At 41.4% G+C, this 14,467-nt stretch overlaps 1 protein-coding gene across 1 annotated transcript; it reads left to right on the plus strand.

Annotated features, from left to right (window-relative positions):
• Positions 1–235: 235 nt before the first annotated feature.
• Positions 236–3,501, plus strand: LOC116979058 (brain-specific homeobox/POU domain protein 3-like). Its single transcript, XM_033030484.1, has 2 exons — positions 236–417; positions 1,190–3,501. The coding sequence occupies exons 1-2, from the start codon at positions 298–300 to the stop codon at positions 2,117–2,119; spliced, it is 1,050 nt and encodes a 349-aa protein (XP_032886375.1). The 5' UTR covers positions 236–297; the 3' UTR covers positions 2,120–3,501.
• The last annotated feature ends 10,966 nt before the right edge of the window (positions 3,502–14,467 follow it).

Here is a 14,467-nt window from a genome sequence, read left to right on the forward strand (position 1 = left end):
TGAGCAGGGGTTTGCTACTCCTTCTGTCAGAACTGACATTCGTCATTTTCACCGAGGAGCAAGAAATCGCTGGAAGACGGAACCCACAGCAGCCTGAACCAATGGTGGGACTGTATGGGAGGGTCGAGCCTTGTGACCGCCTGCCGGTCGGAGCTCCGTGTACCAATGATCGGGGCGAGGGGCGGCCCGGGTGGCGTGTCCAGCTCCTGGCGCGGGTATAACTTAGTGACAAGCGGATAGAGTGTGATCGAGACAGCGCCAGTTCAGCGCTCACCTGCACATGACCCGCTTGCAAACATGATGTCCATGAACAGCAAGCAGCCTTTCGGCATGCACCCCATGCTACATGAGCCCAAATACGCCACCCTGCACTCGAGCTCCGAGGCCATCCGGAGAGCCTGCCTGCCCAACCCCGCGGTAAGTACCGGCCGCTTCTCCCATCACAGCAGAAAATGTCTTGTTCAAAAAACGAACTACGCTAGTTTGGAAATATTGTTTGAATTGATTGCATTGCCTCTGTTAATTAGCCGGGGCATTTGAAGTATATGCTGTGTTTTGTCATTTATCAAGAGGCGATTACTGATGGGTTCGTGGGATTGGTACAATCTCTTTTTTTTTTGGCTCCCTAGAAATGATGGTAAAAGCAAATCCCAAAGTGGGAGGCCAGGTGTCCGAAATGCGCGATCAGAGAAGTTTTTTGAACCAAGATTATTTGGAATAATTCGGTGCGTGTCCAGCTAAACGTCCATTTGCTGTGTGGAGTTAAGGGTTCAGACTGCATCATGTTTCATTAGCTTTTATCATGTTGCGAGTTGCATTACATATCCTTGTCATCCACGCTTTGGTTCTGAGTCTGAAATAGATGCGGCCACTTCCTCTCGCCGAGATCAGTGACTTTCCTTTCATTATTGTGCGTGTGTGTGATTGTGCGAGTGTGCGGGTGTGTATGTGTGTGTGTGTGTGTGTAATCGATTAAATGTTGCCGCTGTCGCTGAATCAGTCAACGTCACGAAAGCAGGGGGAATGATCAACGCTCAAACTACTTCGCTAGAACTCCTGAGCCATGAGTCAGGTGTCAATTCCGCTGGCGAGTTCTCAAAGACTCGGGTACCACGATTAAGTTACCGTATTGTTCTCACTGCAGACTGCGGCCCTGATAATAACACGATCTTTTGCTTTTCATTTGTAGTTGCAAAGCAATATTTTCGCCGGGCTTGATGAAACTTTGCTGTCCCGAGCCGAAGCCCTGGCAGCCGTGGATATAGTGTCGCAGAAAAACCACCCCTTCAAGCCAGATGTCACCTACCATACAATGAGCAGCGTGTCCTGCACTCCGACCTCCGCTTCTGTACATCTACCCCATCCGTCGGTCCTGACTACCCACCCCCACCACCATCACCACCACCACCACCACCAGGCGGCCCAGGGCCTGGAAAGCGATCTCCTGGACCACCTGAACTCCGGCCTGTCCCTGAGCGGGCTGACAGGACCTGATGTGGGATCCACGCCGTCACATCCACACGCACACATGCCTGGCATGAACCACATGTCACATCACCCACATCACCATCATCATCAGCATATTAACATTTCCCATTCACACGCTCTGTCGGCCCACATCGGTCTGGGAGGTAACGAGGGCGAAGCAGATCCAAGGGAACTCGAGTCCTTCGCAGAGAGATTCAAGCAGAGGAGGATCAAACTTGGAGTGACACAAGCTGACGTTGGGTCAGCCTTGGCCAACTTGAAGATCCCAGGTGTGGGTTGTTTAAGTCAAAGCACTATCTGTAGGTTTGAATCCTTGACTCTGTCGCATAATAACATGATTGCGCTCAAGCCCATTCTGGAGGCCTGGTTAGATGAAGCCGAGAGGGCTCAAAGGGAGAAAATGACCAAACCCGAGCTCTTTAACGGAGGGGACAGGAAGCGTAAACGCACTTCTATCGCTGCGCCGGAAAAACGGTCCCTAGAAGCTTATTTCGCCGTCCAACCTCGTCCTTCGTCCGAGAAGATCGCAGCAATCGCAGAGAAATTGGACCTGAAAAAGAATGTGGTCAGAGTGTGGTTTTGCAATCAAAGACAGAAACAAAAAAGAATGAAATTTTCCGCCACACATTAAGACAATCTACACACTGCTCTATCCAACTGAGCCGATATGGACCAGGATTTAATAACATTTCATTCCTTGGATAAACTTTGCCCAACAAATTGAAGCGATGGCAGGGACATCAAGCCGGAAGTATATCTCCGAAGAATGAGTTTGAATTATGTATATTTTGTACGGGTTTGAGAGAAGCAAGCTTTATGTCTTGGTTTAGATGAGACTTCGTGGATTTATCAGGCAATCATATTGTAACAAAATAATCTCAACGAGACTTGAATAATGTTTAATCACATTCTTGTGAAAAATATCCAGTTTGCTTTTCTATTGTAAAAGGCTGTACAAAGTCTATGAATGAATTGTGCGTTTAACCTTTATTCACGAACTGGTGTAGTTCATTGATCCGGAGATGTACAACTGCCGCTGAACTGGGCACGGTACCGGGGCTAGGTTATGAAATATACCGCTGTCGATATCATTCAGTAACAAAACAGCAGAAAGAACTAGATCTGTGAGAACAGGTCATATTAATTCTATTGTACCTCCTGTATGGTCCACAAGTCTGTCCCTGCATGATTTGTACATCATTTCAGTTTAGTGAATGTCGCTATCATCATATTAATAACAAAAATAAAAAATAATAATAAATAAGTTTTAAATGTTTTGCAATAACTGTTTACGGATGGTTTTCTACCTCATCCACCCTGGGGGTTTTCACGGCGTTCTCTCTCTCCTCTCCGAACTCTATTTATCTCAATCATAAGTGTATTTATTTTCAATGTAAAGGGGGGGGGGGGGGATCCACAATGCATTGACAATCAAACGTGCAGTGGTCAATAGAATCGCTTGAAACGATTGGGAATTGTTACATGTAGAAAGTTATAAACGAGAAGCCAGGTGCAGTGAGTATGAGTGCAGTCACTGACTGCCAGAGCTTTTCATTGCCTTTTGCTGCTTATGTTTCATTTGATGTGAAAATCCAGTCTCTAATCTTAGTTAGTCGGTGGAATGCGCGTGTGAAAGCGAGTGAGACCAGAGCCTCTCGCTGTCCAGGTTTTTCCCTCGTCGCGTGTCTAGGCGGCGGAGTGTGCACTTTGCGTGCAAGCTGGTGGACTCGTCTATTTGTACCCAAGTCTCACTGTTCACACTTTCCCCAGGTTTGGCCCCGATCTCAAATGTTATTTATTTTACTTTATTGATTGTATGTGTGATTTTTAACCAGATGTGACTGCGAAGTTTTCAATAAAACCACGCACGCTGCAAAACGAAAGCATGGCGTTCTGAATTGTATGTTGTGTAAAGTATATCTGCAGCATGAACTCTTTACAAACGTGTTCGTTATTAGAATACAAACTGCAATCAACTTAAACAGCATGTTGTATTAAACACTGTTATCCTACGTTGCCCCTCATGTTCTCCTTTTTCGGAATAAAATAATGTAAGGAAGTGAAGTCTATTTAAGGTGGTGTATCCATTCAATTTTTTAGCTGTTTTTTAAAAACATTTGTTGTCATCAGATTTGAAGTCTGATTATTTGCGAGATGGCGAGCTATGGAACAATCCTCCCCACATAAATTGCATCTGATCAGTATATAAGAACATACATTCTGAAACAAATTGTCCCTCGATTTGATCACGGCATTGTTAGCTATAGGCGCATACTGGTAGGAAGATTAATTTTTCAGGGAGAAATTGTCCCTCTGTCGGTTTTCGGAAATAAAACTGGGAGATCAAATTGCTATTAATTTACATTAAGAGAGGTTATAACCATCATTTGTATATCAACGCACCAGCCTCTACAGTGTGAATGGGCGATGATGATCTTCACTAGTGTGAATGGGCGATGATGATCTCGGGTGGGCCGAATGGCCTGTTTCCATGCTGTATCTTTCAATCAATTCAATGAATCAATTGGAGAGTATTGGAGCTGGTTAGAAGTGGGAGAAGCCGGGTGGGATGTGTGCCTTCTCTGCAGGCGTGGTCCAAAATCCTCCTTAAGCCAACTATACTATTTGGCTTATAAAGTCCGATCACTGGGGATCTCCATGACAATTGTCGCGTCTTTACACCCATGGCGCTGCGGAATTTTCCTTGGGCAATGAGAATATTAATAAGAACAAATCTGTACTAGTTTGGATAAGCTTTGAAATGACATCTGCGAGCTATTGATTACCATTAAGGCACTGCAGTAAGTGACTGAATAATGACTGTCGTTTCCCTGCCCCTGGATCACCTTTGACTCTTTATGAAACCTGATGAATTAAGGTCAGAATATCATTAAAAATCTACAAAGGAGTTAACGTTTCGTTTTGTTTTGCATTTTGTTAAAATAAGCATGTTTTCTTTCCTCGTCAAATTTCCAGAATGATATAAATGCTATCTCCTTTAACAACAGAGACGCGAGTCCCCAAATTGTAAACTGGTCATTAAACCAATGAGAAACGAACCCGATGGAATCTAGAGCAGCTGGAGATGTCTAGGTTCTGGAGCGGACGGACTCTGACCGCAGGTGTCAGGTGCAGCCAACAGACGGGCATCAAACCAAAGCTCGTCTAATTAAACTGGAACCCCTTTTATCGATACATTTTTTCTTTAAAGTCTATTGATATCCATTAACCGAAAGCCAATACAATGACAGCCAAAGCCTGGGCAAAAATAAATGACATAAAGAACAACGAACATCACTATAGTGGTCAGAAAATGCAAGAAACGCTTTCATGTGGCATCAAGGCGCTGAACTGCGCTTCAAATAACAGGTGTCAACTCTTTCAATATAACAGCACTTTACCTTGAAATGCGATGACTTAAATGTGATATGTAACCGTTTGAGAAGGAGAAAGACCCAGTTTAAATCTCCTAAGTGAGAATTGGAATGAGAGGGGGTGATGATGGTGGGTGGGAATCATCTTGTATCATTGTTAAAATGTTTTATAGCTTTGGGCCAACGATACTTGTAAGGTTATGGATTTTTTGTTTGCATCTACAGTGTGTCATCTTTACAGGCTCTATCGAGCTATATTCAATTTATCAACTAACACTTGTTGGCTAGTTGGTTTCATCTTGTAAAACCTATCATAAATGAATAATGAATTCTGGCTGTTATGATACTATCGATTTTTGGTAAACGGAACGATAATAACCCCTCGTGGATCATCGTATCAAGTAACTGTGGATGAACCCAAAGCTTTAGTTAAAGCGCCACTTTAAACTTCGCTGTGAATGGTTCAGTCGGTTTTATTTCTGTTTGTTGGGTCTGGGTGAATTTGTTTTGACAGCGAGAGTTGACGCACCGAGCTCCGACTGCACGTCTGAACCACAACGATTTTCAGTAATAATAATAATTAGCATTTCGCGAATCATAGGATAGCCGATGAGAAACCTTCAGATTACTTTGTTAGTCCCCAATATTCCTCACTGTCAATTATATACCCACAATCGCTGCTGCAAATTGAAAACGCGATATAAATGTATTGGTATATATTATTAATATTCTTGCAATCTTACGCAAAGCTTCGGACCCCATAAATCACTGGAGGTTTAATTTTACTATTCCAACCCCCTCGTATTGGGAACCCCCTCTTCTCCCGTAACCATTGGAAATGAAATGCGAGGTCAATCATTTTAGAACACTTTATCTCCATTGATAAACATGTTCATCCTTTCCTAATTTGTTTTCATATACTAGGTTCGCACACGTGTCGGCACAATTTTGGACCATCGCCGTATAAAGCAAAAAAAATGCCCCCACTGTAAAACATACCCTCGGAATGTCCAAGAATATATAAAACGATGCCTACCATGTAGCCTTCCCGGGATGTTTTTATATCTGAAATATGGTCTTAGATCGTTTTAATATTTCATTTGCCAGATTTTCTATTCCGGTTTAAAGTGGCCCAGCTCGAAACACTTGACTTCATCCGACAGAAAAAAAGTGGCAGACAGCTGATAATGGCAATGACTACACATCATACGTGGGGGTGCATTTCACTTCATGGGCTTTTCCATATAAAATCTCTGTTGAGGTAGAACGAAAATATGCTTTCACTGGAGGCTCAGATTCAGCTCACTGCACGTTAGAGCGAGAAACTCAAAACATTCTAAAATACTGTTAGATACAAGGAGTAAGGTCATCTAGATCACATCGACGCTTGCTCCAAATAGCTACATAACACTATATTTCTCTTTTTTCCCCCCCGTACCCTCCTTTTGGACTACTTTATGCAGACTCAGCACTGTGCGAGGATTTAAACTCGACGAAAGTGTTCACCGTCGAAGTTACTAATCTAGCGGACCGCCGGGATTAAGTACGTGGACAGTTCCTATTATCAACTTAATCCTTCTGTTTACTGCTTCTCCATCTTGAATTACTAACAAGGTACCCAAGGAGCTGTGGCACGGCGCTGATCAGCAGCGTAACAATATTCGGAATTATTTTACCCCTGCCCACATTTGTAAATCATTAATGGGGGTAAAATGTCGGAAATTAATAGATTGCACAGCGGAAAATGACAGGCGGCTAATTAGACTTATATAATTAAGATTATTTTTTTGCTATTCATGAAGGAGATTGAAACAGGGAATCTCTGAGGGAATACAAATTCACTCCTGTTCAGTTCCCAGTCATTGCCCTCGTCGCTAATGTCTGTGCAGCTCCCCAGTGCTGCGAGGGCCGACGCGACCGCCTAGCCAGGGACATGTTTGCAAACATGACGGCAAGAAAGACCCAGCTAATGCTTTTGTCTGTCTTTAAATTATACATGCGAGCTCAGTTGTATAAAAATCGCATATTCCACCTTGTTCACACGCTTTCCGCCTAAACCGTCTTTCTGAAGGAACATGTTTTTTTAATCATTCCCATATCTAGCAGACCTAACATTCATTCATGGTTAATCCGCACGGAAATACAAAGTCTAAGAGCCCAATTCGACCCTTACTCATTTAAAATGGCGTACTGCCCGCTGGTGTGCATTTCATGACGAGGGGTGCATTTGGGTGACATTTAACATTTTGTCAACATTTAAAATATTCTAAATCCGGCTATTATGGTGCTATTAATATGAAAACATAGCCTCAAAATAAACTAACTCAGCCAATGTGACCGTTTCAACTTAACATGTATATAGTCCATGGCCACCTGTATTGACTTGCATCGAAGGTTCTTAAAAACAGATTATTTTCATTTAAAGAAACAAGCTAAAACCTTCCATTGCTCGCTCGTTTCTGCTGACTGTTTTTTTTTTTCCATGAAGCGGAAAGCACATTTTCATAAATAGACCTTGGTGAAGTGATGACTATAAAAAATTAATGAAGTCTGAGTCCTGAGTGGAGCCTCGGGGCCATCTGAGAATAATTTAACCACTACATTATCATCGCTTTTTCCACAACCCCGGACTGGTGCTTTGTGTCTCTGAATTAGGCACAAGAAGCTAAAAAGAAAGTCGTATGCTATTACCAGAAAATATGTTTTGTTTTTAAAGAATAGGGGAACAAAGGCAAACAAAAAATTGAAAAGTTTCTGAAAAATAATCAACCATCTCGGCCGCACATACACACACACAAAGCATCTCGCTTCATTACTTTTTAAAACTTTTAAATGCACCCAATGCAATATTAATCAACTGCGTTATTATAAGTTCAGGCTGTATATGGAGCACAGCCCGCGCAGGAAATCGGAGCGCGCACTTGCAGTCTCCGTATTTCAATTTCCCCCCCGCCCCACACACAAACGCATTTCCAAGCCGATTTTGTGACTTCATAACGAGGACTCAATGTAGGAAGAGCCATTATTTCAGTCCAGTTCACGCACGGCCCGATGCTGCCGCGCTTATTCGGTTTTAACACTAAATACCACCCGGTGCTTCAATCTGAGCATTGATTTACCCTGAGATAATTAGCAGACGAAAAATATAATGATTCTTCCCAATATCTCGTGTGTCTAGATTAGCCCATTATTAAGAGATAATTGTTTAAATGACAACAAAATGAAACAGTAAATTATCTGTGCACAGGAGACTATTCAAGGTGGGGAACTTAATCTATCATCTGGAAATCCGTTGTCTGGCCATGCACTGCCCCTTTATCAAGATAGCAAAGGGTCTGCCTGGAGGATAATAACTACAATTCCTTGATGTGCAAGTGTTGGGATGCACTGCAGTTCAAATTGATAGTTAACTTGTTGCGTTCTGGTGGAAAATGAATAGTGACCGGAATCACTCCCATTGTGTTTAAAGCAAGCCATGGTTCCTTTCCGGAATTTGTGACGCAAAACTCTCCAGCTAAATGCAATACCGTCACACGAGAAAGAAGAGAAAACCCTTCCAGCTTCTCGAGATCTGACATCTTTACAACAATATTGGCAAATTGAAAGTTCACCTTGAGGATTGAAAGCTCAAACTGCGGCGGTTAAGAGATTACAATTCGTAATATTGAGCCTCTTTCGTAGTATGATTGTGTTCTATTCCATTTTTTTTGTGGGGGGGTGGGAGGATATCCTGTGCAGATATATTGTATTCGAAGTGTTCCACTTAATATGCAGTGAATATAAACGGCAAAGAGTAAATACAAGACGGTTAACTGTCCAACCAACTATTTTCTCTCGGTAATTCTCCACTCCCATCTCAAAAACATTCAAATTTCAATCTAAAGCATTTAAAAGTCTGCGATTACAAAACTAGGGACTTCAGATTTGATCCGAAGTCAACACTTCACAATTAATCCCTGGCGCAGGAAGTATTCCTCGTTATGTGCAACTTCCCAATGCGGAACATTACAAACATTGTAATGCAATTGAACTCGACTCACACAACGCATCCCCTCCCTTGAACCTAATGTATTATTTATGCCTGTATTTATTTTTAATCCGGAAGCCTTCGGCCGATGATTTCAATAAAATTGTAATTGCCGAAAATCTCTATCATTATAGATGTAACGTGTTTTCAGTTTTAACGTCTTCGGGTTCGATTTTAATCGCTCATTTGTTCCATCGGGCTCACAGATCTATCAGGACCGCGGATGAAATAATTCATGACACCTGCACGTGACTCAACACCTTGCTATCGCGGTTGGCAATTAGGAAGCACTGACATATTTTACAAAATAAAACTTACAGGTTAATTCATCTGTCATGAACTAGAATTTCTGGGGGGGGGAAACACTTATTAAACGCCTGGTTTTCAGAAGCGGGAGTTATCCAATGACCAGCAATGGTACTTTATGGTGAATGATTACTTACGCCAGAGTATTGTTAGTCGGAACAGCAAAATGCAAAGTGCTCGCATGTCTATATTCTGGTATCTTGTTCATGTAAAATCAAGGGCAGTCCTGGCTTGCTGTGAACTTTAGGGACAGGAGAAGGTGCCTTTTTAATCTCTGCAATTTAGTGTCAACTTGTGTTAAATGGAATTCAATTGTATAACTTATAATATCCGAATTTAATATTGCAGCAAGACATTCATCCTGGAGCATGTCACAGCAGTCAGCAAAAAAGTAGAGCAACTGCCAATTAGCTTTCCTCACCCCAACCTCTCCACTCCAGTTAAATATCCAACTGTTTTTTTCTCGTCGAGATCAATGTCATTAGCATAGAACGTGACATTATTTCAGTGCCTGAAATAATCAGTCATTGATAAGGGCAGGTCAGGCCCAAGACATCAGGGCAGTAAAGAGATCATTCGGCTGCCAGCGTACTCACTCTTAAAGAAGGGTCAAGGTGCCTCAATCCGCGCCTTAAACTGCTGCGAGGGGTAGGTTGTAGTCTGTTGGCAGGTCATTGGGCAGCCTATTGCTGAAAGGAAATGGGGCCCTCCAATCCTGGCCCCATACAGTTCATTCTTCGATCCAGTACGCTGGACAGCTCATCCTTCATAAACGCCCCTCGGATACTAGTACTGATTGTAAAAGTACAATTCATTGCAAGATTGGAAAAATAAAATCGTTTTTTTCTATGTCCATCTTATCAAAAGCTTAGGAAAGTTTCACACGTGTTTAGTAATGGTATTTATAAATAAAATTACACAGAGCTTTGTCTTCACTATTATAAATGCACGCCAATCTTTTTTAAATACAGCAGCCCCAATCATAACATATCGGATCAAACCTTTTCATTGATATCAAATAACAAAATGCATGCAATCAATTACATTAAATTTTAGCAGAGTGAAGGTATCCTCAGTTTTATAATAACTGATTTACATTCAATTTGACCTGTTTTTAATACGGTGCATTTTTCATAGTGCACATCCATTTAATACTGATTTATAATTTACTTTCGCCAACTGTTTGATATGAGAAATTTTAGCTGAAAAAAGCTGTTCTGCTCCAGTGGCGATTGATATGGTGAAGAAATGTCAGACATTAAATGTCATAGCAGATCCCCAAAATCCAGAATCATTTCAATATCTTATTTACTCATCAATCTCCGGCAGGGGAGCCAAAGTTGTTGACTTTCAGGCGGTCTGAGATTTTGTTGATTTAGCATAAAAATTTAATGGACGAGTTTCGAGTCCTCTGGCATACTCATTTCTTAAATAAATCCGCCATTTAGAAAGATAAATATTCGGCTGTTTGAAGATGACCTCCTATCATTACAGTCCTCAGTAGGCGAGAGTGATGGTACAGTCGCTTTCAGCAGCTGAAGAAACACGAATTTAACTACACTCTTACATCACCAGTATGGGAATTTGGCGCTACAATTAAATCTCAATAAATCGATGCTCTAACACTGCTTCAGTGTGCGACCGATTATGATGTGATTCTTTTCTTTTTAACAGAACCACATAAATGTGAACAGAGTTCAAAAGAACGCCAGGCTGGGATCATTCCACTCCCAAAGACACTAGATTAACATAAGATAAAGATTGGACCGTTTCTCGCCACTCCGCAATTAATTTACACGCTTTGGGCAGGAATCTGCAAAGTGGCAATTGTTTAAACTAGTGATTAGTCTGATTTGAGCAGCGGAGGATCGAACAGTACCTGCTGGTATCTCACAGCTGCCCTGATTTCCATTCTTGTGATAGAAAATAATTAAAAAGCAGCGAAAATGTTGATTCCTTTATTAACCTTTTTTTAACCTGTGCTGCTCAGTCAGTGAAGCCGAGTGAGGATTCTCATTTACAATTTCTGTTTTTTTTTAATGTATTAGGTTTAATATTCATTGGAATGGATGATAGCGCCATGAACGGCTACGATTTATTTCATGGCATCTGATGAAAGCTACACTTTGGCAGCAATATTTGGGCTATGTGATTAGGTAGTGGATTTCTAAATTCAACAGAACCCCGGCTGACATGGTGATCGTTCACGTATTTCGTTTCTGTGTCGGCAAGGTTTACATCCTTATCTACTGGCAGAGTTAGCTTGTGGATCAATTTGCATTAGGATTCATTATTATGCCACTACTGCCATATATATTTTGTTTTATTCGAAGTCCACCACCCTGTAACTCAATTAGCCATTTAATCAGAATATAATGTTGAAGTACAAAGTATTATTCTATCTTCCACTTATGACGTGATCGACCATAAAACGTTTGGGAACTCCCACAGCTTCTTGTGTCCCTAGATGTTCATTTCTTCCTCCTACAATCATCCCCAAACCCCATCCACTCCCATCACCCACAGCCAACCCTCTTCCACCTCCACCAACTTTCATTAGAACTACAAAAAGTTAGAAGATGAGTATTTATTTAAAAGTTGCTGATGAGAGAAACTAGTTCCCAGTAAAAGACGATGACTAAATCAAAACTGAAGGGCACAGGTAGTGTTGGTGTCAGCTGATTAAAGGGAGAGAGGTAGCAAATCTTCTTGACCAAAGGTAAACTTGCTGGTGGAAATGTAGAGGGAAGCTCCCAACCACTTCCACTAAAGCACCATTGATGCTGATTTGAAAATACACTGCAACTTGCTTCCTGAAGTTGATAACTCGTTCCTTCATCTTGCCGACAATGAGGGATTGGTTATTATCCTGACATCATGTTACTAAGTTCTATAGATCCTTTCTGTACTTTGTTGCATCATTGTTTGTGATCTGGCTGACCACAGTTGTGTCATCTGCAAACTTGTAGATGGAGTTAGAGTCAAGATTGGCTGTATATATGTGAGTATGTAAGAGTATAGTAGGGGACTGAGAATGCATTTTTGCAGGGCACCAATGCTGAGAATTATTGTGGAGGAGGTGTTGTCACAAATCGTCACTGACTGTGGTCTGTAAATCAGAAAGTCGAGGATCCAGTAGCAGCAGGGAGTGCGGATTCCTAGGTCCAGGAGTTTGGAGATGAGTTTGGATGGGATTATGGGGTTGAAGGCAGAGCTATAGTTGACAAATAGAAGTCTAATGCCGGAGTCCTTGCTTTCTAGGTGTTCCAGAGATGACTATAGGACCAGGGAAAGGGTGACTGCTGTGGACCTGTTTTGAGGGGAAGCAATATGCTGTAGATCAAGGCCAGAGTCTGGAGTTAATTTGCACCATCACCAGTCGTTTGAAGCATTTCATGATGGTGGATGTCAGAGCCACTGGACGGTAGTCATTAAGGTATACTACCATACTTTCTTTTGGTCCAGCTAAATTCATTTCTAACATCCACCTACAAGTTTGCAGATGACACCAGTAATAGGCAGATCTCAAACGATGATGGGAAAGGGAGCTCAGTAACATGGTGTCAAGCCAATAACCTCTCCCTCAATGCCAGCAAGATGAAGGAGCTAGTTATTAACTACAGGAAACATGGTGGTGCAGATGCCCCAATCAGCATCTGTGGTGCCAAAGAGAAAATGGTTGAAGGTTTCCAGTTCCTCCGCGTAAATATCATGTCCTGGACCAATCACAGCTACAGACAAAAAAAACACATAAATGCCTCAATTTCCTCAGGAGACTAAGGAAGTTCAGCATAAGTCATAGTGATTCTATCGATGCACTGTAAAAAAACTACTAATGAGTTACATCACAGCATGCTTTGGGAACAGCTGTGTCCAAAACAGAAAGAAATTGCAGAGAATTATGGATGTAACCCAGTCTATCATTAAGACCAACCCTTCTCTCACCATTGGTTCAGAGGTGGCATAATGGCGCAGCGAGGCATCAGATACCTTACAACACCAGAGGCCCAGGTTTGATCATGACTACGCATGCTCTCTGTGCAGAGTTTGCATGTTCTCCCTGTGACTATGCGAGTATCCTCTGGGTGCTCCGGTTTCCTCCCACATTCCAAAGATGAGCAGGTTTGTAGGTTAATTGGATTTTGGAAATACAGGTGGCAAAAGAGTGGGTTATGGTTGCTTCCTGAAGGAGACATTTATCACAAATAGGGGAGACATTTGGGAAGATCTTATTCAGTTTAGACTTTGAATAATAAAGTCTATGCAGTATTTTAAATTGTATTAGTGAGTGCCTAACATTAAGAGAACGGTTGTGTATATATAGAAGTCTTTTCTCACAACTATCTTTTAAAATTGATAGGCCAAGTTTATCTTCCCAAGCTCGCCTAATTATTTCTGACGATGGAGTTTGTATATTTAAAAGGGTATTAAAAAGGTACAATATTAACTTATTTGAATCCGACTTTCTATTCATATATTGACAGTCTTGGGCATGTGATTTCAGATAGTCTTGTATTTGAAGATATCTAAAATATTGGCTACCTTTCAGATGATATTTCGACTAATTCTTGAAATGAGAGGAAGGTCCCCATCTCATAAAGGTCTCCCAGCTTTTTAATTCCTAAGCTTTCCCATTGCCTTGTCTAAAGTAGACGGTTTAAACGAGGGATTATTGCCAATTTGTAAGAGAAGAGATAAATCTCTCAATTTAAGGATTGACTTCACCTGTTTCCGTAAGGTGCTATGGATTATCAGATTTTTCTCATATGCTGATTTCTTCAGATCTATTGGAGAGAGAAGAATCACACCTATATTAAAAGGCAAACAATCTTCTCTCCCCATTATTAGCCAGTTTACCTGTTGTCATGTATCGTCCATCCAATAGATTAAATTTTTTATATTCATTGCCCAGTAATAGTAAAATAAATTAGGGAGAGCCAGTCTGCCGATTTCTTTGGGTTTACATAAATGTCGTTTATGAATTCTGTGAGTTTTGTAATCCCAAATAAAGTTTGTGATCACAGAACTATTCTCTTTTATTTTCAGTTTCACCAGTTTTTGCTCTCTGATGCCAAATATCCATGGCAGAAGTGGCATAGGAATTAAACTGATGTGTTGTGATTGTGCTTTTAGAGACTGGAAATACAATGCACATTTCATCAGCAATTCTACAGTACTGGAATCTAGTTCTGGTAAATTGGCATGTATGACAATAATCATCTGAATCCCTACATTGAGCTTGCAATCACGATACCATTGATGTAGAATAGGT

Source organism: Amblyraja radiata, chromosome 12 (genome assembly GCF_010909765.2).
Source record: "Amblyraja radiata isolate CabotCenter1 chromosome 12, sAmbRad1.1.pri, whole genome shotgun sequence".
In the NCBI taxonomy this organism is placed as follows: Eukaryota; Metazoa; Chordata; class Chondrichthyes; order Rajiformes; family Rajidae; genus Amblyraja; species Amblyraja radiata.

Bases quoted from the DNA above. Each gene is read 5' to 3' on its own strand.
- LOC116979058 (XM_033030484.1), top strand. From the start codon at position 298: ATGATGTCCATGAACAGCAAGCAGCCTTTCGGCATGCACCCCATGCTA. The intron at 418-1,189 runs GTAAGTACCGGC...TTTCATTTGTAG, and splicing joins CCTGCCTGCCCAACCCCGCG to TTGCAAAGCAATATTTTCGC.